The sequence below is a fragment of the Alosa sapidissima genome, chromosome 10 (assembly GCF_018492685.1).
Source record: "Alosa sapidissima isolate fAloSap1 chromosome 10, fAloSap1.pri, whole genome shotgun sequence".
NCBI classification, from domain to species: domain Eukaryota; kingdom Metazoa; phylum Chordata; class Actinopteri; order Clupeiformes; family Clupeidae; genus Alosa; species Alosa sapidissima.
This window is the reverse complement of record NC_055966.1, coordinates 8205144-8230512: the sequence shown is the minus strand read 5'-3', so window position 1 is coordinate 8230512 and position 25369 is coordinate 8205144. Positions and strand designations below refer to the sequence as shown.

General features: G+C 43.4%; 3 protein-coding genes across 17 annotated transcripts in view; 1 reads left to right on the top strand and 2 right to left on the bottom strand.

Annotated features, from left to right (window-relative positions):
• Positions 1 to 20281, bottom strand: part of LOC121720135 (asialoglycoprotein receptor 2) — a 43085-nt gene extending 22804 nt beyond the window's left edge. The window contains exons 1-9 of one of the 4 annotated variants that reach the window (XM_042106040.1): positions 19503 to 20281; positions 4652 to 4776; positions 3426 to 3512; positions 2867 to 2974; positions 2740 to 2774; positions 2469 to 2631; positions 2217 to 2371; positions 1890 to 2002; positions 954 to 1174 (exon numbers count right to left, since the gene is read on the bottom strand). In XM_042106040.1, coding sequence (XP_041961974.1) covers positions 1024 to 1174; positions 1890 to 2002; positions 2217 to 2371; positions 2469 to 2631; positions 2740 to 2774; positions 2867 to 2974; positions 3426 to 3512; positions 4652 to 4718 — 879 coding nt within the window. In that variant the 5' untranslated portion in view covers positions 4719 to 4776; positions 19503 to 20281 and the 3' untranslated portion in view covers positions 954 to 1023. Of the gene's footprint in view, positions 1175 to 1889; positions 2003 to 2216; positions 2372 to 2468; positions 2775 to 2866; positions 2975 to 3425; positions 3513 to 4651; positions 5096 to 19502 lie in introns of those variants that run through there. The other 3 variants (XM_042106036.1, XM_042106041.1, XM_042106037.1) reach the window with 3 other exon arrangements.
• Positions 6776 to 15958, top strand: nes (nestin). The gene is made up of 4 exons (XM_042105996.1): positions 6776 to 7847; positions 9358 to 9482; positions 10717 to 10796; positions 11682 to 15958. The coding sequence occupies exons 1-4, from the start codon at positions 7011 to 7013 to the stop codon at positions 15284 to 15286; spliced, it is 4647 nt and encodes a 1548-aa protein (XP_041961930.1). The 5' UTR covers positions 6776 to 7010; the 3' UTR covers positions 15287 to 15958.
• A 644-nt stretch (positions 20282 to 20925) lies between the features above and the next one.
• The window catches only part of mef2d (myocyte enhancer factor 2d), a 60972-nt gene continuing 56528 nt past the window's right edge, over positions 20926 to 25369 (bottom strand). For all 12 annotated transcript variants that reach the window (XM_042106013.1, XM_042106011.1, XM_042106009.1 and 9 more), the window contains one exon: positions 20926 to 25369. This exon is cut by the window's right edge and continues 1754 nt beyond it. The gene's annotated coding sequence lies outside the window, so the exon portion shown is untranslated.

Genomic DNA, 25369 nt, shown 5'->3' with positions numbered 1-25369 from the left:
CTCTAACAAAATAGAGCGCTGTGATTGGATAACATCCACGGTGTTAGCCAATAGAAATTCCTATGGTTTGCTTGGTACAGGCTGAGCAAATTAATTTGCCACCGCTAGGGTGCGTCTAGATTTCTAGGCTAACAAATCTATTCACCTTTGCAGCGCCAGTAGGCTACTTTGTGTGCGGCCCGCAAACACACATTCCAATCAAGCATACACAAAAGTTTCAAGAGTGGGGGATGGAGTAGAAGATGGAGACAAATTCATCAATATGATTTATTTTCGCTGAATGGATGTACAGGACTGAGCGGCGGTCATATTTTGTACCACTATGTGGTACATCTAGTTTCTTCTTTCTTTCTCTGTTTGGCTATTTGCAGATAAAGATTAATTTCCACTTCAAGTCAAGTGAGAGAGAGAGAGAGAGAGAGAAAATACCAGTTCCATGTGTAATGGAGGAATCTCAATTCTCATACACTCCTCTGTGTGAGTGGGTGCATATTTGAATACAAAGTACAACTTTATTTTAATATACAGTAATTACTCATTGACAGTATCTAAGCGCCATATCTAATCATCTGAAAAGTTGGAATATGATTGTATTTGGGCAAGAATCACAGGTCTTCAGAGAACAGAAAATCCTTCAAAGTGTCAGCAAGGTTGGTGGCAGATTGAGTCTGGCATTCAACATTTTACATTTGGGGCAGCTGTGGCCTACTGGTTAGCACTTCGGACCTGTAACCGGAGGGTTGCCGATTCGAACCCCGACCAGTAGGCACGGCTGAAGTGCCCTTGAGCAAGGCACCTAACTCCTCACTGCTCCCCGAGCGCCGCTGTTGATGCAGGCAGCTCACTGCGCTGGGATTAGTGTGTGCTTCACCTCACTGTGTGTTCACTGTGTGCTGTGTGTTTCACTAATTCACGGATTGGGATAAATGCAGAGATCAAATTTCCCTCACGGGATCAAAAGAGTATATATACTTATACTTATATACATACATACACATAATAAAATTATACAGAAAAAAGTCACTACACATTTTTGCCAGGCCATATAACAGCTTGTTTTTCACAGATCCATCTGTTGTGCCCACTACAGAAGTCGCTTCTCCAGCTCTTCAAATGGTCTAAAGTGCTAGGCATTGATAGGACACAACCAGAGCCCTCTGTTCTAATCCAGTGCCTGGAAATTAATAAAACATGTAGTAAAAGTCATAGACAGAACTCAAAAACTAAAAGCTATGCTTTATGTAGTCTGAATATGAATTGATTGTTCAAAGAAACAGAAAAAGTAATAAAAGTATATAACATAAAAAACACAATAAGGACAGTAGAAGATAAAGAATATACTAAAATACAAAATGTACTAAATAACATTAAATCTAAATCAAGTCTAAAACAGTATCCACATAGTGTGCTTAGGGGTGATTAAGCATGAGGCGCTTGCAATGACTGAGGCAGGGACTGAGCCTGTGATTCTCTGTGCATAGTAAGGTAAGGTGCTCTGTGAGAGTGTGTGTCATGGTGATGGTGTAAGTCCAGCAGTGCAACAGTGCAAGAATAAAGTCTAAAGATCAGCATAAAATAAAAATGGACATATAAGAGAGTAGACAAGGTAATATTAAAAAAACTATAGAAAAACTATATCAGTGCAAGAATGGGTTGATGTAATAGGGTTACAGCCATTATACAAGTATTGATTATAAAGCATTACGTATTAAGTATAGGTATAAGTGTGGCCACAATCCGGCTGTGGGATGGAGGGAGGGGTTATGCATATGTGCTAATATAGCATGCAAACAGTGAAGCAGTAAGAGAGTGGTAAAAAGTGGCTAGTGGACAGACAGTACACAAACATGGAGAGGCAGACAGACTATGTGACTATGCGACAGACTTACCCTCCAGTGAGGTCACGGCCATCCACCCACTGCCATTTGTCCTGGATTTTCCTCAGTCCAATCCAGTATCCATATCCCTGATAGTAATACTCTGTGTGATTGTTGATGAATGCCTACATAAACAGGACAACACATATAAAGGACAGAAGTGCAGGTGAAATGCATATCTAATCATATCTAATCTGCACTGGAGCTGATTTGAACGTATACAAATGTGCATAACATACATTTGTGCAAGTACATATGAATTGCGACTAAGGAATTGCATGTCTTTAAGAGCACATGTTGGCATTCTTCAAGAGTAACTTCTTTTCCTTTTTGCCTTACTTGTTCCTCTACTGTGTCTATGGTTACCAGGTGGGCCCTCTCCTTTTCACAGTCAGTTTTACTGTCCTCCCAGCTATTCCACTTGTGGACAAATAGGTAACAGCTTGATTGATAGTACACCCATCCTTCTTTGCAATTTGCACTACACTTCCTCTCTGTGGTTTAAAAGGACATAGAAAGTTAAATTAAGTGATTACACTGAACCACATTAGACTGGTGTGTGTGATCAAAGACACCATCATTTCTGAATACCTTGTGTTGCATTATCTGTGACTGGACAGTAATCATCCACTGGAAAAACATTGAACTGGAAAATGACCTCAAGAGTCTGATTGAGATGGTCCCGCTCCATCATCAATGTGTTCCTCTCCTTCTGGAGATCTAGGTTTGCAGAGCTCATGTTGTCATAACGATCCTGTAACATTCCGTTGGAGTTGCTCAGGTTGGCATAGTTCATTTGCACAAGTGTAAGCTCTGTCATTAAGGATGAGTGATTGTCTTTGAGCTGACGCAGCTCCCTCACCAAAAGTGTGTTATATTCAGACACATATCCCTGATCTGAGAAGAGAAGGACAATACGATGTCAATAGTGACGCTGACACATTTTGTTCATTCTGAGAAACTAAACGCTCACACACTTAAACACTCACAGTAAACAAGTGAAGCCACCAGGGCAGAGAGGAGGAGAGCAGTCAGCAGGCCAAGGACCACCACAGCACAGCGATATCGGTGAGGGCCAGGTAGAGACGGGTCATCTGCTGTGGAGTGAGCTGGCCTGTTATTATGGGCCATTGAGGGTCACTCAGTCAGATTCATGTACATTATTCTCCACAATAATGTCTGTACAGGGAGCAGTTTTTGTAGGACTTTTTGTCTTTATTCAGACAGTACAGTGAAGAGTGGCAGGAAGCAAGTAAGAGAGCGAGAGAAAATAGCCGCGCGTTGGTTTTGAAACCTGGGTCCCCACTGAGCAGTCATTTGCATCTCAAATGTGAAGCCTCTGCACGGCCGTCATGGCGCCATCGACTGGCCTGGCGTATGCACTAGAGCACTTTTAGCCGTTTTCACCTCTGTGTGTGGACACAAGGTTTTTTTTTTGTACCGCTATCGTTAAAGGTGTGAAAGCGGTAAGAAAAAATACAGCCGTTGGTTTGGTGTAGACGTGGCCTAAGACAAGAGAAAGCTCTGCGTTTCCGCAGTGTGACCCACCTGTTGTGTGGCTGGGGCTGGGCTCTGCTCGTAGCTCTTCTTTTCTCTTAACTGCTGCATACACAGTTTCTTGTGCATTTTGCTCCTCTTCAGATATACAAAGACATGATTAGAGGGAAACAGAATAGACACACACACACACACACACGCACACACACACACATATATATACGGTATACAGTTAGGAACAAAATTATTCATACCCCTGACAAAAAGTGATTTAATGTTGGTTTTCTCTTAACCAATATGCTTGTTCTGACTGAAAATGACACTGCCATATGCCATAAGTTTGTAAGACAATGTGGTAGAAACATAACCTGACTCGCCAGATGAATTTTGTTCCGCCTAGCTCCACTCATCCATCTGGAACCGATCCATTGGAATGGTGTTTCAGAAGGCTGGGCCTAATCAAAAAATGCTTGCATATGATTGAATAAGCCACTTGTCCGTCATCTATTGACGTGCTACTTCAACCACTCACATCGAAGCCAACCCGTGACGCTGATAACAGTCTCACAGTCGCTTCTACGCTATGTCACATCTATGAAACTCCCGCCCTGCGTCCTGATTGGCTGTACCATAAAATCAGGTGCAGAAATCACTCTCAACGGAAGAGGTCCCAGATGGATGTGAGTGAAGCTAGGCGGAGCTAGGCGGAGCTAAGCGGAACGAAATTCATCTGGCGAGTCAGGTTAGTAGAAACATGGAATCAGAAAAAGAATCTTCATCTTTTTTTCCATTTTTAAATTTATTTTTTTTTTTTTAATTTTTTAAATTGTCTAAAATGATTCATAACCTTTTTTAAATAATCAATGGAAGCATCTTTAATAATGTTAGACATGCCATTTTTCATAAAAATGTTTAAAAAAAAAGATGAAAACGCTGCCATGTTTCTACCACATTGTCTTACAATCTTTTGGAATTTTGCGGTCTAATTTTCAGTCAAAACAAACATATTGGTCAAGAGAAAACCAACATTAAATCAATATTATGAATGTAATGAATGGGTATGACTATTTCTTTTTCACTAACTACAGTATGGCAGGTAGTTTAGGTTGTATTTGTCTGTACAGTATCTGAATTTATGGAAGTTAAAATAGTTGGCCATTCCTACTTTTTGGAAATCAATTTCCTGTACAGTAACTAGTAAGTCTGTTTTATAAGGTGAAAACACTTCTGCTAAAGCTATAGAGAACATGAAAGCTGACTGAAGAAGACATACATACCTCTTGGCTTGGCTTCTTTAGATTTGATGAAAAGTACACTGGAGTAGCAAACCTCCTCTTCCATCATTCTCAGACATTCGCAGGTCAAAGAGTCTTCAACGAGGAGACAGTTAACACTGTGAACACTGGAATAAGTGTCAACATTATTAGGAAGCTGCTTGCATCAGAGGATATGTGAAAAGCCCCCGGTAATGTCTCAAGAGAAAGTTACCCTTTTTCTTATGTCTGTAACATAAAATGTGTGCAAAGGTTCTGTATTCACAGTGTTATGTAATGTATGATTACCTTACATTGTACAGATGAACACTTAATACAGAAGGTTTCGATCCATAACAAAAACTGGAAGAATTGAGCAAGTAGTCACACTTAAATTCTTAAATTATTCCCTGAATCTCAGTCTTTAGGCCCATGTCATGTAAGACTCAGCTGAAGCATGCAGTGTTGAGTAAGTCTCTGAAGGCATTCTACACAACCCTTTCTGTCATGTGGCTGAACCTGATAGTCTGGCATTTATACAGAATTCAGGTTTGACTTTATGGAATAGTAGATGATAGCATTAAAACACAATTAATCGCCAGTCACCTCAAACTACTCTGGATATCCAAATTGATATACTGAATAATGTCCTCGGGACACAGTAAAGGAGTGGGCACCAGTTTGTCCTGCAATTCAGGACATTCACCACAAGAGGGAGCAGAAATAACAGGAACGCAGACATTACACTCCGTTTTGTATTTAGATAGATAGATAGATAGATCTATCTAAGGGGCAGCCGTGGCCTACTGGTTAGCGCTTCGGACTTGTAACCAGAGGGTTGCCGGTTTGAACCCCGACCAGTAGTGCCCTAGTGCTGAAGTGCCCTTGAGCAAGGCACCTAACCCCTCACTGCTCCCCGAGCGCCGCTGTTGTTGCAGGCAGCTCACTGCGCCGGGGTTAGTGTGTGCTTCACCTCAGAGTGTTCACTGTGTGCTGAGTGTGTTTCACTAATTCACGGATTGGGATAAATGCAGAGACCAAATTTCCCTCACAGGATCAAAAGAGTATACCTATACTTATACTTATAGATAGATAGATAGATAGATAGATAGATAGATAGATAGATATATCCTCTGGGAAATTTTAGGCATCCAGCAGCTTATACAACCATAATACAACAAACACACATACACCCATATATCTCAGATACATAAAAATCACTCACAGAAATGTAAAAATCAAAGAGCATGTGAAGTGATTACAAAGGTCTGGTATAGACTGACCATGTGATGCATTGACCATGATAAGGTGCTATGGTAGAGTGTGTGCAATGGTGGTAGTGCTAAAGGGAACAGTGCAGGGATCGAAAAGAGCAATAACTTTGCTTGTTAATAAATATTATAAAAAGACAGAATGTACACATAATAGAATTGCTTAACAAACAAGAAAAATAATATACTTTAAGAACAATATGTACCAGGGAATAAGTTATAAGGTGTAGATGTTATGACCACAGTCCAGATTGTGTATAAGGCTAGTATAGCCTGTATAATGTGATCTTAGGGGCTGAGAGAGACAGGCTGTATTTTATTTTAATATTAATCAGTATGATACTATTCTGTTTGTGTTTAGATCATTAGATCATAGTATGTGGTACTATTGTTGTACAAAGAACAGCTTTGAATTTGAATGTGATAATGATTATTAGGCAAATTCACAAATCCTCAGAAAATAAAAAATAGTACCGGTAAGGTGGTGTGCATATGATATTTATTTCTCATATTGAACTTATGTTACATCTCCCATAACAGTCTAAACAGTAAACAGCAACTGTGTGAAAAAGTACCACATAAAACAAAGTAAATATGACAAATATGATGTAAATAAAACACCAAGAATAACTTTCTGTAGTACACAACTTGTTTATAACTTGTATGGCTTGCTTGAAAACTTTTCCTAAAATAAAATGAAACCGCCCAGAGGATCTCTCAGCAGCACAGGGGGAGTTAACTCCACAATGACATCACTGCACTGCCTTCTGGCTCCATCCTGCCCCGCCCATCCACACGCTCCATCTCCATCCCCAGGGTCCCTCCCCCGACCCTCCTCCGCCCACCCCCCCTCCTCACACCATTCTAGAGAAAAAGGAGTGTCTCTGAACGGGTCACTCTAGCTGGGGCGCTCAACCTCTTGGCATGATCTGACCCCTCTTGCCACTGTCCTGCTGAAAGACAGACTTCACATACTGAGGACGACCGGATAAGAGACCAGAAAGGAAGCAGACCGGTACTCTCTCTCTCTTTCATTCTCTCTCTCTCCGTCTGTCTTTCTTTCTCAGCTCTCTACATCACTCTACCTCCTGCACCCCCTCTGAGCCGCAAGCATGGAGATCCCAATCGGCGTTCGCCCACCCCAGAGCTACACGTGCCTGGGCCAGGAGAAGCACCAGATGCTGGACCTGAACAGGCGCCTGGAGTCCTACTTGGGCCGGGTCCAGTACTTGGAGATGGAGAACCACGTCCTGCGGGAGGAGATCCAGACGCTGAGGAGCAGCCACGAGCCGCGGGCGCAGCAGCGGAGAGCCCTGGAGGCGGCGCTGCAGGAGGCCAGGGAGGAGCTGCAGCGTGCCTGGACGGAGAAGGACAAGCTGGACGTGCAGATGGGCAACCTGAGCGAGGAGCTGCAGGCGGTGGAGTGCCAGAGGCAGAAGGTGGCGGCCGCACGCGCCGAGGCCCAGGGCCGCCTGGCGGAGAGTCGGAGGGAGCTGGAGGACGAGCACAGGGCGCAGATCTGGCTCAAGGACGCGGCGGCCCAGCTGGAGAACGAGCTGCACTTCCAGACGCAGGTCCACCGGGAGGACGTCTCGGCAATGAAGGCCTCGCTGGCTCAGGCCAGGCCTTTGCAGCTGGCTCCAGCGCACGCCCACACCCACACCCACGCACCGAGCGCGTGCGACCTGGGCCTGGAGTACTCGCAGCAGGCGGCCCAGGCGTGGAGAGTGGCGTCGGAGGCGTACGAGAGGCAGGCACAGCGGCTGGAGGAGTCCCTGGGCCAGGCCAAGGCCCGTCTGAGCCACATCTCGCAAGAGAGGAGGGAGAACCAGATGAAGCTCCAGAGCCTGACCAAGGACCTGGAGGCGGCCCGCGCCAAGAAAGACATGCTGGAGAGGAGAGTGACCCATCAGAGGGACAGACAGAGCCAGGACATCACTCAGCTCCAGGTGAGGGGGACACGGGTGGCACCTGTCCCAAGAAACACCCATGCTTCGGGGAGGGTAGAATTTGCGTAATGGATCACTGGGAAAGATTGCCTGTATGTAAAATCTAGAGGGCAATATCTCAAATAAGCTAATAGTTTGGGGCACGTACAGGACATTTCATGTTATCAAAACACAAAGAAAATAATGTGAGCTTTTTCAGTTACATAAACTAAGGCTTTAATTAGTGACTTCATTCTGAAACCTAAGTAGATTATGTTCTGGGATACTGCCTCAAAAGGTCTATTGTTCTGACTCAGACACCATTCTCTCTCACTGATGATGAGTAACCACATGTGTATGTGGTCTGAATATTTACAGGCTTTGGCCAGTTAGAAAAAGAGCAATCTACCAACTTGTGAGACATATGACATTTTGGAAAATAAATTCTCCAAACAACATGAATTCATATGAATGATGGGAAAGTTCCATTATAAACCTGATTACATTGCTATGGGTAATGATTATTTTAAGAAACCATACAGCATCCAATAATAATGACAGGATTTCCTGTCACTGTGCAATGAAATAAGTGATGAATGAGAGCCAGAAAAACATACATTTCCTTCGTAAATTCCTTTTGGGTCAAAAAACATTGCATGACAAAATGAATAATGCAAATTGAAGTAAACATTAATGTAATACCTAATTAACAGGCCTTTGAAGCTTTGCTTTTCACAGTGATACATTTGTTTGTACTTTGTATTGTCAGCTTCCAGTTATGTGTTTGTTTGTTGATAGTTTTACAGAAGTGTCTAACACTTGGAATGAAATGCACTTCACTTGGCTAAAGGCTTAAGTGCTCTTCATGTGGAGCCTGTATGATCTGCGACGCTAAGCTATCATAATTTCAAAAGATTAAAAATCCAAATCAAAGTGAGAATGTGTTTGAAGGTGGGCCAGTGATCTACTGAGATCTAACAACTAACTGCTGCTCGGAGGAGGCTGGTCTTGTTTCGCTGAGGTCACTTTAGGTCATCAGGGCTCATGTGGGGGAAGAGGACTACAGGGAAAGTCACAGCAGAACCTCACTCAATGACAAAAAAAGACAAATACTTTCACTCCATTTCTATTCAGTCATATTTAACATCTTCACATTGTTCCATTTTTCTTAATTGCTAGTAAACTCAACAAGTTTTGCTAATTGAAAGTGGTGTTATGCCACTGAAACTCTGTCGCATGACTGAACTGGTACTGTGATCTCTACTGTGAAGCTTTTATCTTCCGTTGAGAGAGTTGAAAATCACATCAACCAAATGAAATGCAGCTCAGCAGTGTAAATATGACCATGGCTTTAGAACTGCTCTGAGGTCTGTGGTAGGTCAAACAGAGGCAGGCATCCTGGGTCTTTCTGAGCAGCGCTGAATAGCAGAGCTAAATCACTTTCCATTTTCTGTTGGGTCTACATTCATCTACCTTGTCTGTATAGAGGTACAACTTTGTATAACTTTGCCATTTGGCCTGTGTGTCTCAGGTCCATGTGGAAGCGCTGGAGGAGGAGAAGACAAGCCTCGCGGTGCAGATTGAGGACCTCATCATGGAGAGCCGGACCCTGCTGCAGCTGAAAATGTCTTTGGGGCTGGAGGTTGCCACTTACAGGTGCTTTCCTTTTCTCCAAGCGAGTCTGCTTTCAGTGACAACTCCTTTTTCTCACCAGTGTGTCAAAAGAGGCTTTGTGAAATTTATACTCAAAACAGAAAACACCCACAAAAGATCCATAATTCCTCTCAATTATCCTCCTCTTCTGTCACCTGCCCACCACATCAGTTAGGTTTGCCCTTCTACTATTGATGAGCGATTCAACTCTGTCATGCAAGCGTTTCTCCACTGCTCCATTGAGAGGCTGTCAGAAAGATAGATTGGTCTGAAAGATCGAGGAGAAATAGTGTGGATTGCCGTAGCGATAGTGGGTCAATACCCTTGAAAGAGGGGGTCTCCGCTTTCAGGCCGAGGGGTAACTTTAGATCAGCATGAGCCTCCGTCTCCCCTCTGGCATTGACCCCCGGTGCCTCCGCATCCTACCCCAGCAGCTAGGGAGCTTGGGGAGTCTAGAGTGACGGGGGGGTGGGTGGGGGGTTTTGGGCAGGTGGAGGTCGAGTCTCGGCATCCCCGCTGCATCCCTGCTATATGGATCAAAGGTTCATCTTTCGCATCATTTTTGTAAGGAGCAGATTTCATACTGCTTCAAATGTTTCATCAGGTTTCATCAAACACTAAGTAGACTTGTGTCTGTCTGTGCCTCTGCGTGTTTATGTGCTGGTGTGTGGGAATGGGAATTTGTATGCTGGTATGTTTGCGTCTCTCTCTCTCTCTCTCTCTCTGTCTGTGTGTGTGTGTCGGAATGTGCCAAACGGGGAACGCAACATCTGTGCATGACTTATTAGTACTGCTTGCTACTGCTTGGACCCGACAGCATGTGTGGGTATGTGTGTGCAATGTGTGTGTGTGTGAGTATTTCAGTGAAAGGCCAAGCAGACGGTAGCATGTATAAAAGAAGGCTGTTGCGTTAGCCTGTGTGCTGCAGATGGTCTGACAATGACAAAAGTGTCGTCCTATTTCCATAACAAGAGTGTGCAATCTACCCCTGTTGTCCAAGTGGAACAAAAAGCACGGCCCACCCCTCACCCGCTCTCAAAAAGTGTGTCTGAATAGATGCTGGACACTTCGCCCCTTGCCAGGGAAATTCCCCTCAGTTGTTATGTTTTTGCCGTAATTCAAATTGTTTTGAGGAAATAAAGTTAATTTAATCTCAACTTTGTAAAGTCTCCTGAAGATGACCGCAGACTCCAAAAACTAATGTCTGTCTTGTTTTTTTTGTGTGTGTGTTTTTCAGAACTTTATTAGATGGTGAAAACCAACGAGTCAATGACCCTTCCAGAAACAAACACGCCATCCGGACAGTCTTCTCCACAGGTATTTTTTAAATCTTTTTTTTGTTTGTTTGCTGTTTGCTAAACACACCAGATTTTTTTTTTCAAAGCACTTAATTGAATCTCTGAAAAGAAGCGGCTGTGCGTCCTTCTACCCCTATTCATTTGAACCACGCTGAATAATTTACATCAGACTGGCTCTTTGGAGACCTAGTTTCATAACCTCATTATGGACTAATGGGTTGGGGAGGCTTACATGCTAGCTGCACATTAAACCTGGAAACTCAAGCTGCCCTACTCAGTCCCCAATGGTCTGTTGTCCAATCCCTCTGCCTGCCAGTAACGTAGACTAGAGCTGAGGAAATGATGTAATCAATATGGGCTCCATTACAGCAAGTGCTGGGGCTTGAGGACTGGGTATCCTGATAAGACCTTTGGGAGAGGGGTCCAGAGAGGGTCAGTCTGGCTAATTTCAGAGGAGACATTTGATTGGTTCTGGAGGTTATAGTGTTATAGATTGCTGAGGTTTATTGTGGGCAGGAAATGGGTGCTAATCAGGCTTCAGTGCCAGTCAATTACAGGTTGAGATGGAGGTGCAGAAATGAATCCTAACCCACCAGTCTAGCCGATGTGCTGTTTCCAGGGGCCTAATGGCTAAAGAGCTGGGTTAGCATGTAATAGCCAGAAAAGCTGTGGGTTTGAGTTTCAGCTGCCACCACTGTGCTTCTGACTAAGGCATTTAACTCTGAGTTGCAATGGGACAACTGGTACTTGTAATAAATGGCAATATGTAAGTTGCTTTGGATAGAAATGCCAGCCAAATGAGAAAGTAAGTTTCCAGGGGTAATTTCTGAATTTCACATAGTAAAAAAAAACTAACCAGTTTGTAAGTACAAATTGCTTTAACAATCTTTTATCATATTTACAGATGGATTCCCAAGTCGTCAGGAGCTGAAGCAGATCCTTCCAAAAACAGCTTTCTCCAGCAACACAAGCAAACCTTCCACCTCAGCCATGAGATCAAGCCTGCAACCTAAACCACCGCTGACATCAAGCACTCCTCTCTCAACCCCAAACTGTATTCATTCTGCAGCCCCTGACCATTCCCCAGCTGCGCAAGAGGAGCAGGAGTCCAGGGCAGAGGACTGGTCCACGCTTAACACAGCCACTGAGGCGCTAAATGGCAAGGACTCTGTAGATCACTTCAGGCCTGAGGAGGTTTGTGAGGAGGTGAGGTATGCTGCAGCTTTCTCTGCTGCCTCCGCCACACCAAACACCCTTGCCATGGAAGAGTCCTTTGAGAGGTACATGACTGAGGAGACGACTGGGGTTAAAGATCAAGAGCTAGCCTCTGACATCCTTGTTGCAGATGACAGCATTATGTGTGATGGGATAATGGCTGTCCATGACCATGGTGTGCTCCAGGATTTCAGTGCACAGAGAGTGGATATGCACAACACATCACCAGCAACTGAACTGAGCACTGCATGCGACACAGAAGGTGAGATGACTGATGATTTCTCTGAGTGGATCCAGTCACAACCTGAGCAGGAACCTCAACGCACATGGACAGAAAAAGATCCAATGACCAATGTGGAGAGGACCAAGAGGGCGGATAAACAGCCAGATGTTTCTGGACTGGACAGAGTAAATACAGTCACAGAGTTTGGTGATTTTGAAGACTCAACTGAGCTGATCATTGAAGATTTTGATTGTGGTGAAGCAATAAGCAATGGTTTTGCAGATTTAGAGGAAAATAACTGCTTCTTTGACCCAGAAAGAGAGACCGATACGAGTCAGGCTTTCTCAGTAGAGAACATGGCTGATGGAAGTGAACAAATAAATGCATTAGAATGTAAGGCACAGGAAACAAAGAAAGTATTTGAAGAGGGCCAAGCTAATGACTTGTCACAGCAAGAGAAAGAAATGCAGGAGGAAAAAGTTGAAGAAGAACTGAGGAGTTTTGAGGATGGGAAAGATACAATGTTTACTGACAGCAAAAAAATGGAAGGAGACATGGAAGACAAATGTAGAGATACAGAACAATACCAGCCAACAGAAAGAGACTTTGAAGAGGATGTAGTTTCCATCCCACATAACAACTTCAGCATGGATTTTGAAGTAGATCCACTGCCCACACATCATGAGCAGGAACAAACCAGCCACAGTGAAGAGCATCCAGAGCTACATGAAGATGGCTGTCATGAGAGAGAGGAGGTGGAGAAGGAGGACTTTAATGAGAGAGAGGAGGTTGAGGAGAAAGAGGACTTCAGCGAGAAAGAGGAGGTGGAGGGGAAGGAGGACTTCAGTGAGAGAGAGGAGAAAGATGGTGAGGAACTAGACGACTCCCCAAACGTGTCCATGTCATGGAAGACAGACCCAGGGGATTTTGACAGTTACGCTCTGGACAACACGCTCACCGACACTCGACCCCTCATCCGGTACAAAAGCGATGACACTGACGTAAACACCCAGGCCTCCCACATGGGCGTGAGCGACTCCAGCGACAGCGAAGATGATCGCCATGCAGGGGCTGAATACCGGGCTGTCACCAAGTGCAAAAGGTTTGACACCATGGAGGACTTGTCTGAGGAGCCAGAGGTAGAGGCCATGGGTGAGGTGGGGATAAATGAACCCCCTCCTGTGATTGATGTTCTGTCAGAAAACCACTACATGGCTCTCCAAGAAGAGTATGGTAATGCTAACTATGAGAGCATGATTGTTGACCAAATGAGGAAGATGGATGAGAAGAAGACTGAAATTGGAGAGGATCATTCAAGGAGTGATGCCATGGAGGCAGATAAAGAATTACAAAACGTTGAGGACACAGGGAAGGACGAGGAGAGACAGGAGGATATAGAATTGATGCACAAGGAACAGGCTGAGAACACTCAAACACACATTTTACCTGAGGACTTCCCAGAAGACACTATGGAGAGATTGGTTGACATGCAGCCCCAAACTAAACAGTATTTTAAGGTAGAAGATGTCATTGAGACTTTTAGTCAGGGAGAGACAACTGATGACCTGCCAAAACCTGAAGACCTGAAAACACAGTCCTCTACCTTTGTTGAGCCACTTGCACTAACAGAAAACACATTTTGTACATCACATGAGGCAGCAGAATCTGAAACCGAACCCTTAGAGGGCAGTTTTACAGAAGAGAACACAGAGAGTCTGGTTGACATGCCCCCTCAAACTAAACCGTTTTCAAAGAAAGAAGTTGTAACTGAGACTAGTCAGGGAGAGACAACTGATGACCTGCCAAAACCTGAAGTCCTGACAACACAGTCTTCTTATGTTGAGCCACTTGCACTAACTCAAAACATCTTAGGTACATTACATGAAGCAGCAGCATTTTCAAAAAAACCCTCAGAGGGCAGTTTTACAGAAGAGACTATGGAGAGTCTGGTTGACATGCCCCCTCAAACTGAACAGTTCTTAAAGAAAGAAGTTGTAACTGAGACTGTTAGTCAGGGAGATACAATTGACGACCTGCCAACACATTCTTCTCCTTATTTTGAGCCACTTGAACTAACTCAAAACATCTTAGGTGCATTACATGATGCAGGAGAATTTGAAACCAAACCTTCAGAGGGCAGATTTACAGAGAAAGGAACCATTTACAATAGCATGGACAAAACAGATGAGGAGGATTGGCAGGAACTCTCCATGCTGACTCACGCAGATGCCACCAGCAATCTCTCCCTGAGCAGTGAGCCTGCCAGCAGGCTGGGAAGCCAGCCTCAAGCTGCCCACTCCAGTGATGTTGATGATGAAGAAAAAGAAGATGAATCCCACTCCTCAGAGGAAGAGTCGCCTAATGCCAGCCAATGCCCATCTCCTGGCGCCTTTGCCAAGCCACTCAAGATGCATCCGACACTTGAAGAAGCCTCTGAAAATCTCTCTGGAGCCCCATTTGAAGCATTTGGTGATGATACACTTGGAGTCCCTGAGTGTTTCACAGAGCAAGGCTATCCCCATGAGGATGAGTGGGAGGTTTTGAACACTTCCTCCAAAAGCCAAGGCGCAGACAACCCAAAAGAATTTGAATCCTTCAATCCTTTGGAAGAAAACAACTCCCCATTCACAGAGGCCTATGCCAAGCAAACGGCTGAGTGTGTCGACATATTTCAAGATGGCAAAGTAGACGAGCCACCTAAAAGCAACGGGAAAGACAACCTCCACAGTTTCTTCAGCACCAACATGGAGGAAGACTTCTGGGGCTCCACTCCACAGATGGCGGCCACCTTCAACCCAGAGGAGGCTAACCAGGAACAACATCACAGCGTCACCTTTCAAACCAGTCAGCACCTGAGGTTCGAGGAGGCCTGGGGATCTCCCAAAGACCATCGAGATGTCGACGGGAGTGCTGAGAAGTCCACCCTCTTGTCTTCAATGCCATTATTCGGGATGGAGGAAGGACATTCCCAGATAAAGACCATGCTTGGAAGAGGGGGAGAGCAGGTTGCAGCCACCCAGTCAGATGACTCAGTTGATGAAGGCGACTCGTGGTCTTCTGGGGAGGAGTAGAATGATGGGACACCAATAATTTAATTGAGACTAATTATGTTAAATATGATAATTAAAAGATACCACTAAGCAAAAACACATGAATGCTATTTTGTGTTTGATGTTCTGATATGAATTAAAAGGGGGATGTTAAAAACTTCAATAGTACCTGGAGGAAGACCAAAGCCACCAGGCAGTGTAATCTTGTCTCAGAGTTTTTAACACACTATGAACCTTTCTACAGCTCTGTTCGAAACGGAAGGCAGAGGCTCGCTGCCTAAATAGAGAGCTGTCTCACTAGACATGACTTTGGATTGAATGCATCTTTTATGAATAAGTGTAGCACTCTAGAATCTTTGGTTAACACTTCGGTATGACGTTAGCAAAAGCCTGAACGTTAAACTAAACTAGCTTGCAGAAGCTAGTAGGCTAACGGTAGAAAGTACTTTGACAGGCGGCACATATATCGGACCAGACGCTATTAATGGTTACAACAATGGTATAATTAGATTATATAAGTAAATCAAGTATTTCATAACGTAAATACAAAACAAGGTTGTCATCCCTTTCTGCCCATAATAGAACTGAAACTTTAACATTGAAATGAAGCGCTTTCAGATATAACCTCCGGAGTAGGCTACATGTGGAGGTTTGTCAAACGGAGGTCCTACCCTTCGGATGATTCAGATATGATGCTAACCTGCGGACCTAATACTGACCTTATACGGACGTATGTGTGAACGACAATCACGCACATTACAGAATCTCTGTGTGGTTGTCGAGTGAGGGGTGGGGGCTTGTAGAGTTCACAAGATGCAAGATATGACGCAGAATATATGCGGCCGCTGCCTGTCACAGCTGCTTTTTGTTTACAACGTGTAGCCTATGCATTATGTAGGCTAAAGAAGACAAATCTATTGTGCGTAGGCTAATACTTGAAGTAGGCTAGTCAAGTAAGCAAACAGTATTTGTATGTGTGCTTCGAATAAACACATTTATCTGTTTTCAACGTTATGTACCAGAATTACTTGGCTATAGAACCCCACATCTGGTTTCCGTTGGAGAGAGAGCATGCACAAACTTTATGGTAGGCTACCAGCCAATTCAGTAGGCTAACTCAAGACTGCAAGGCCATCATACAACGTTTTTAAGCAATAAACAAAATACTAACATAACAGTGAAGTTGTTTGTTTTTTCATGGTTTATTTTTTTCCAAAAGCATCCTCTCCCCATGTGTCTATTGCTTTTACGTAAGGAGCTTGTAACAAAGTTGGCTTTTCTTCGTTTTCATTTTCTCTAGGCATATATGCTCAACAAATATCAGCGAGCTCAGCGAGGTATCAATGAACAGAAAACCATGTTGGCTAACAATTTATTAAATACTCCTGTTATTGTCGTCAACGACGTCGCTGTAGGCTACTGCCTTTTCAGCGCCTTCTGCTTATGGTGATTCAGTCTTTTGAATTCGTTTGCCATGCAGTTGTAGGCTACAACGTCTCTTGCCGTTCCCTTCATGTGTTCTATCAAAATGTTGTATGCCCTCATGGACAGTAGCTCCGTGATGTCTGCATCTTTCCAGGTCGGAGATTTTCTGGACAGCATTATGCCACTCCATCATAACACTGGCATTTAAGTCAGATCTAACCACATGGACGCACGAAAGAAACGTCACCAACACGCCCTCTCACTAGGTGTGATCTTAACCGCATGTCCTACGCTTCATTCAGACACAGCACATTTACATAATGTCCGGAGGAAATACTAGGGAGGGAGTAGTATAAACACCGGGTGAATTCGGACTTCCACATGACCGGTTATGTCGTTCAGATATACGGCCCCACCGTTTAACATCGGCAGAACCTCCGGTCTTACACGTATGTCTGAAAGCACTTATTGTAAGTTGATTTAGATGCAATGAACAATGAGGTGTTTTGTTGTAACCCAAGAGATTTTACTTGCATACTTGACTGATGTAATGTCTTCACTGCACCATAGGAAACACAATGAGTCACCCCTGAACACAGTTTCTTCACAGAACTAAATTCCCAATTAGAGACATACCGGGTTAGTGCAAACAAAGATATATTAAGCCACTCATCTGTGTATTTTTTGTCTTATTATTACTAATTACCAAACTGGCACATTTCATTGCTGCGCTGCTGTCATCAGCTTTAATGACTAATTATTTGTAATGAACTATCTGGATAATAAAGTTGGCACAGATGCTATGAAGTACTGTGATTAACTATGAAGTACATGGGATTGTGATAATAAAGCCAGAGTTGTGGAATTTCAAAAAGAAAAGACAAAAGAAACAATATGAGGACTGACTGCTATATTAATACAGGCCTACACAGAATTCAGAGTAGTACAAGAAACAAATGGAGGAAAACTGTAAACTTGAGGCAACTTGAGGCATAATGATGCAAATAAAGTGAGCAGTCAAGTTTGAACAGAGGATGAATATGAGAAACAGAGAAATCAGTTCATGTTGGACAAACAGTAAAAACAAAATCCCAGTTCAAATGTAGTCCATGAGGCACCTAGAGGAAGACTTTGATTTTGAAGTGCCGTTAGCTTAGCGCAGACAGTCTGAGGCAATGTGGGAGGCCTGTGTGAGAGCTGACACAGATCCAACAGTGAGCCCCCCCACAGATGCTTACACAGAACTTAGACCCTCTAGGAGAGAGCAGGCGATGAGAGAATAATAGAGATGGAGAGAGGAAAGGCTTGGGGAGAGCAGCAATTGCTCTTTAGAGATAAATATTTGAGTTTTCTGTTAGATTTGAGGGTGTTTGAGAGAGAGAGAGAGAGAGAGAGAGCATACGATGGGATGGAGTGGAAAAACACAACCAGGAATAACGCATGATGATTTCAACTCCCCTCACTTCCCTTTCCTCCCTTTATCTCTCGGCTTGTGTGAATGTCATGAACAATGGCGGCCATTATAAAGCAGCTCCCAGATCTCTGCCCAAATTCCTCTTGCACACACTCAATGGCTGGTGGTGGTGTCATGCTCGCAGCAGCCAGTGCAACAACAGCAGGCCATTTCAGAGCCCATTCAAACGGGAGGGGGGGGGGGGGGGACTCTAATGGAATTAGCTTAGCCTCCTTCTTGTCCACAGACGCCGCTGTGCTTATTAAGTTTCTTTAACCCCCACCCCTAAATAAAAGTGTCCTTGTTGTCTGGATCGCCATGACTACCACTCAGAATTACGTGTCCCCGAATTTGGTTATGCGATAACATTGTTGCAGTCAATTGCAGCAGAGGCACTGGTTTAAAATAGTCACAAAGGCTTTCTAGTCATGATTTACAGTGTGTTTCCACCTGCCCCCCCAACACTTCTCCCCGCTGCCACATACAACAAAGCCTGGTCTTGTGATGCCTTGCCCCCGGGAGCACCTGTTATCTCGGGGGAATAGAGTCACTTCCCCTACTGGCCTGCCAATGACGAATGACCAGGCGCACTCCAGGCTGATGCAAGGGACCGCAACAGCCCTGGCCACTAGCCTATATGCGGCCAATCTGGCTGTGACTAGAAAGGGGGCCATTTCAAGACTCACAGGACCATGACAAGGCACAAAAGAGGCCTGAGTTCTGGGCCTGGGGGTGGGGATGACCATCACACCTCCCCCAAAAGCCATCTGCCTCCATTATCCCCTCACTCACTGATTTACTCCTCATGTTGGGGACACTGAGTGATTGAATGTCCACAGAGCTAAAAATCTTTAGGCAGGCTGCGGACTCCACTGCCCATCCGTCGGTCACCATCCATCACTTTTATGCAATTTATGCCATTCAACATTACTATTTTATTGCCGCTGTTACATCTTTGTTTATTTGATCTGACGTTAATATTGATTGGATGAAATTCCCTAGAGCACGAGAAGACATCGGCTACTGAGTAGCCCTTGTGTGTGTTATTGAGACTGATCAAGGGTCAGTGTTAAAATGGAAACTACACTATTCAATCTCTCATGGAGCAGGAAGCATGGAAAGTGTGTGCTGAGAAGTTCTCACTATACTTCTGCTGTTAGAAATTGTTTTAATGATTATGATTTGATCTTGAGTTATTTAATCTGTCAGCAACACAGACAAATATTACACAACTTTTCTAATGTGTTAAATAATGAAGATTACAGCAACTTACAGAGCAATAGGAAAAGTGTATTTGTGTGTGTACTAGTCTCTGGGCAGAACAGAGATAGACAATGACTTAGATATCCTGTAACTCACAGCTGAGGTCAACACGACAGGATATCCCAAAGCAGTTGAGCTCCACTGCTGGCTGGAATGTTGACACGGTTGTCCAGCCAAGATATGGCACCATCACATTCTGAGTAGAAAAGCTGTGGATGTTAGCTATAAGACATAACAATCCAGCTGTTATTCTCTCATCACTTAGCGGTTAGCACTGCTACTGTCGGGTTTTGAGTATGTATAGACTCCACAAGGTTTAAGTCAGTGAACTGAAGTGACGATGCAGAAAGGGAAAAGCCCAAGGCACTTGAGGTGAGGACACATTTAAGCCAACCGTCTGTGGGGGACAGAGCAGCTGACCCTCACAGCTGACAATGAGGTCAGACATCTGTTCAAGACAACGTCTCCCATAGCCACGTGCAAACAGCAGAAACACACATACATACACATACGCAAATCTCTCTCCTTCTATCCCCCTCTCTCTCTCTCTCTCTCACACACACACACACACACACACACACACACACAAGATAAAAGGGGGGGGGGGGTATAGTCAATAAATCATTATATTTCAATCATTGTATTGACTCACTCAAGCGTCAGCTGGTAAAGGGCAACTCAGAACAAAAGTGATTGATTCACATTTTGCATACATTTTAAGTTGTGTAGGCCTAGATGGAAAAGATAATGGGTAAAATGGTACACACTATTGGTAATGCACGCTGTTGTGAGTCTTTAGGAAAGTTAGTGGTTCTGTGTTCAGCTTTTCTTATAGAGCATGCTTTAGGGGCAGCCGTGGCCTACTGGTTAGCGCGTCGGACCTAACCCCTCACTGCTCCCTGAGCGCGGTTGTGGCAACTCACTGCACCGGGATTAGTGTGTGCTTCATCTCACTGTGTGTTCACTCTGTGCTGAGTATGTTTAACTAATTCACGGATTGGGATAAATGCAGAGACCAAATTTTCCTCACAGGGACTTTTCAGAGAGCTGATATTTTACAAGGATTTGGTCATCTTCACAAGTTGCAAGCACACAGTAACATATGTGGCAAAACATATATATATATTATATATTTGTTAACCCATTGGTTTGATACTCCTCAAATTCCTATGACTGAATTGGGCTCTACACAAACAAGAAAGCTACAGTATAGCCACAAAGCCATAAATAAGTTCCATCTCTGCATGACCTGTCTGTGGACTGCCATCTAGTGGTCTACACAACACAATGCATTTTAAGTCAGGACTGCAGAGGACCCAGGACCCCAGAGAAAATAAATAAATAACATAAAACAAAATTAGCAGTCCTTTGGACTTGTAATACTTAACTTCTTCCTTTAGAATCAGCAAGTTATTAAATGACTAAATACCAGAGTACCTTTATGGGGAGATAAATGTGTTAATCTTTTTAAAAAGAAATTGAGAAAAGTAAACAAATAAATCAACAACAAAACAGAGGCCATCTTTGTAGGTCAACTTGACTATTTAATATATAAAATACGGTAGAACATACGCAAAAGGGGAAGGGAATAAAGGACAAATGGATACTTTGGTACAATAACAAACACTCTTTTTGTAAAAGCAGTATAGAATTTGTAATAACATATCAGTGCATACTTTGTTTATGAAAATATACACAAATTGTATATCATTCTCCGAAAACAACAGATTTTTTTATACAACAAAACTCAAAAGCAGACTAGCCTAACACAATATATTAGCTATAATTTTCTTTTCAACTTTTTTCTTCAATTTCTATCCTAGGTTTGTGTGGTGTATATTCTTATTGATATTACATTTTCAGTTTATTTTGTATAACATGAATCATTCTTTGCTTGTTTAACGCCCATGCATCGACATCTTTGTGTCTGGTCTGAAATAAATTAAATGTGTCTTTGTACCAACTTACCTATGTGTTTTTATTTTACATTTGACTAGAAATTGCAGCATTGAACTGGTCATTATATTCAACTTCGGTTTGACCACTTCCCTCAATTACCAATAAGTACTAATATTACTACAATAGTTTTTTGTTTTCTTTAATAAATCGTGCAATATTAGTAACACCCCTTTGAAGAAAAAAGAAAAAACAAAACAAATTAAAACAAAATATATTTATATAATATTTATATATAATAAAATAAAATCAAATTCAAATTCAAATAAAATAGGATGCCTAACCTACACAAAACCGCAGAAAATAAAAATTGCCTCTCTAAAATTAGCATTATTATTACCATCTGTGACGATAACAATAATGGTAATGATAATTATCATAACAACAATTATAATAAAAACAGACAATAGAACTGTCACCAGCACAAATTAACACTAGAAAATGAGTGAGATTCTCTAAACATCATCATACATGGGGAATATGGGGAGTGGGGGGGGCGCAAGTTAACTATTTACTTGACGATTGTCTTTCGTTTTGATTACAATGACTCCTACTGTAATTCTGAGATCCATGTCAGACCTATACATCATTACATATGCCAGAACAAGCAACCAGGTACATCAAGGCTTCGCTAAGCCTACAGATCCACAAATCTGTTTCACTTGTAGAAAACGGGACATCTTTTTTTCATGGCTTCATGGCTTGTGGCCTTTAAGCAGGAAACCCATCCAGGAACCAACCCCCTCTCTTTTTTTGTTCAAAGCTCAGGATACAACAGTCTTTTAGTCAAAGGGTGCTCCAAACATACCAGAGTGATCGCTATGAGGACTCTCCCTACCCCGTTGTCCGTGGCCGAGTCCTGCCCCCCACACTCACACACCTTCCAGATCACTTGTTTCTATGCACATGGGAATCAGACAATCAGACACACACTGTTGGGGCCCTCTTGGATGAAGAGAGCAATGGCCACACTCCTGCAGGGCTCCCTAGTGTCTTCCTCTCACTGCCAGACTTTACCTGGGAACCACTGGTAGATGTGGCACAAGGTTATTCTTCATAACCTATAGCTGGCACCCTCTCTCTCTCTCTGTCTATATATGTATATAATTCTCGAAAGCCACCCTCTCCAATAAAAATGGTGGGAAATGGGGAGGATCTCTAAGACGCGGTGGCCCTCCCGTACAGCATGCGTCGAGATTTTAAGGCTTTGCTCCGAGCTGGCTCAGGTGGTCAAATGGGATTGGACACAGAGGTCTTTGGAGGGTTTACTGAGAAACGTCCTAGTGCTCTAACGAGAGAAAAAGGGGGCGAGATGTTTGGCGATGGTGCAGGTGGCGGAGGCGGTGTTGGCGAGCAGTGAGAGGGCCATGCCACGAGCATGGGAGATCACCAGGGGGTCCTGGCAGGTGCAGAAAAGAACAAGGCTCGGCATCTCGTTCAGCGTTCATGAATGGATGGATATGCATGGATGTTGAAGAAGCAAGAAAACAAGCCAACAAAACAAACAAACAAACAAAAATAATCCACAACTCTCTGGAAGAGCACAGGTCACAAACAGATCTGAAGAGAGTGCACAGAAAGACAAGTCCATTTCTAGCCAAAAGGATATTTGAACGAGAGCGAGAGAGAGAAAACATAAAACCATACACAACAGAGAAACTGGTTGCCAAAACGCGAGGCAGCTCCGTTACTAGGTCTCGACCCACGAGACCCCACTTCCAAAGCGATCCCCTGGGGTTCAATACAGCCCGTATGAAGCTGTCCGAAAATGACCTTTCTCTGCATCTCTCAGACCTGTAGACCCCTCTAGAGGTCTCTCAGGTACATGATTATGGCCATTAGCGATACAGTGGGACATTTCAACCTGTCTGGCTATTGAAGCCCAATGAACAACCCCAAGGTGTCTAAGCCATGGTCACCACCATCTTTAAATATCCTTCATCCATAAGTTCACTCAGAGAATATACAAATGCACCATAAAACAATTTGTGTACATCTTTTAAATAATCATTAGACATAATATATAGATTTTTTTCTGTTCAGAATTGCACACTTGCAACACGTGTCAAGTAAGTCTAATCTAGATAAGTACAAGGTTCAAATTTACAAAGGTGACTTGTTATGTTTTTTTGTTTCTTTTTTCCACTTTTTTTCCAAAACTGCAATCCTCTGCTAACAAGATGACAAGTGCAATACAGGCTTGAATGCGTGAAGATGGATTCTCCTTCCCTGAAGTCAACGGCATGGGTACAAAAAATGGACTAGGCTGAAGGATGTTTTTAGCAGTAGAAAGAAGAAAAAAAAAACAATCTCAATCAGTTAATAAAAAAGCACTCAATCACCTAAAACAGGATGTGGACCTCTAAAGTCAGGTGCCTTAGCAGGGCTACTGCCCAGCTGGTATAACCCAATGAAGCATGGAGCTCATCATGAGGGTCCGTGTAGGTCTTTCTATGAAGAAACATACTGCAACACCAAGCGAGCAGAGGTCATAGGAACTGCGAAACAAGGAGTGGCAAGTGTGTTTGAGAGTGTGTGGTTCTGGACTAAGGGGGTGAGCTAAGAGTTTGCATGGGCCATGGAAAGAGGTCTCTCAGGTTGGGAGGGGGAGGAGGAGGAGGTAGGAGGGAAGTGTGAATGGCCCTACCATTTTTATGGTAGACCCACCTGGCTTGGGGTGGTGTTGGTTGGGGTAGATTCTAAAGTGCGCTGCTCTATCAGAATAATAACAATATCAATAAATTGTAGAAAAAACACCCGAAACAGTCCAACACACAACACACAAGGAGAGAGAGAAAAAAAAAAAGATCCCCGGCTCTTTGTCCCTTTCTGCCCTCCAGCCCTCTTGCTTGCCACGTCACATTTTATGTACATATAAGCGATAGAGTCCTGATCTGCTGTTGAAACGGTCACTCGGTAACAACTTACAAGTGCATACAGGCTATGCACGCTTCCTGTCCTTTTGCCACTTCTGCAGCATCAATTTGTTTTTACCATCCCATGCAAAAGATACAAATTAGAGAAGGAAGGAAGGAAAGCAAGTGCAGTTGCCTTGGTGTCTACCAGATGCCAGTGAGAGGTGACACTGCTGCTCACCCCTGGAGAATCTCATCTACAGTATGCTGTGTGCGGACACTCAGAAGCAATACTGAAATCAAACGCTGTTATGTACATGGGCTCTTCTTTTCGGGTTTCTTCCTCGGCCATCAGCGAGCCTTACGATGACTCAAGGTGCTTTTATACATCTATCTGGCTTCTTTAAAAAACACAAATACTTATTTGATTTTAAAAAAAAGACTCCTTTCTCTTGAATTAAAAAGACTGTCCATCAAATAGTATATCAACGTTTGTGTCAGGCTGCTACTAGCGTAAACCAGTGGGGAGTGAGGATAACATCGTCATTCAGGATCTTTTGCATCTTTCAGAACAATTAAAAAGCGCACCCTGCCTCTAGTGATGTGTGTATGAGTATGTACTGTATACGTATATGTGTGTGTGCTTGTATGTGTTTTTGTTTCAATGTCATTGTCCACACTTTCTGTTCAACCAGGGCTACATTTTCACTAAATGACACATTATCTCTATAAAATGGTGGAAACCAAAAATGCCATGTTTTCTTGGTAAGTACAAGCAAATAAAAAAAATCACTCCCCCCAAACACACAAGGGAGCATACACACACACACCAAACAGGATAGGGTGCCGATCACAGAACAAAAGTCAATAAAGATCATTTTAAAAAACGCAAAACAACATTCAAAAGAGAAGGAGAAAAAGAGAGAGAGAAAACAAAAATGAGATCAAAATAAATATTTGGCTGAGGTTCATTTACCTAAAGACCAAGTGTCAATTCCATCCAGCTGAAAGCTGCAGCATTTTATAGTCAGACACTCAGGAAACACACATGCAAGTGCGTGGGTGCACACACACACACACACACACACACACACACACACACACACACACGCCGCAGCCTCGGTGGCTAGCAACGCTCTGTCGGTTCTTCAG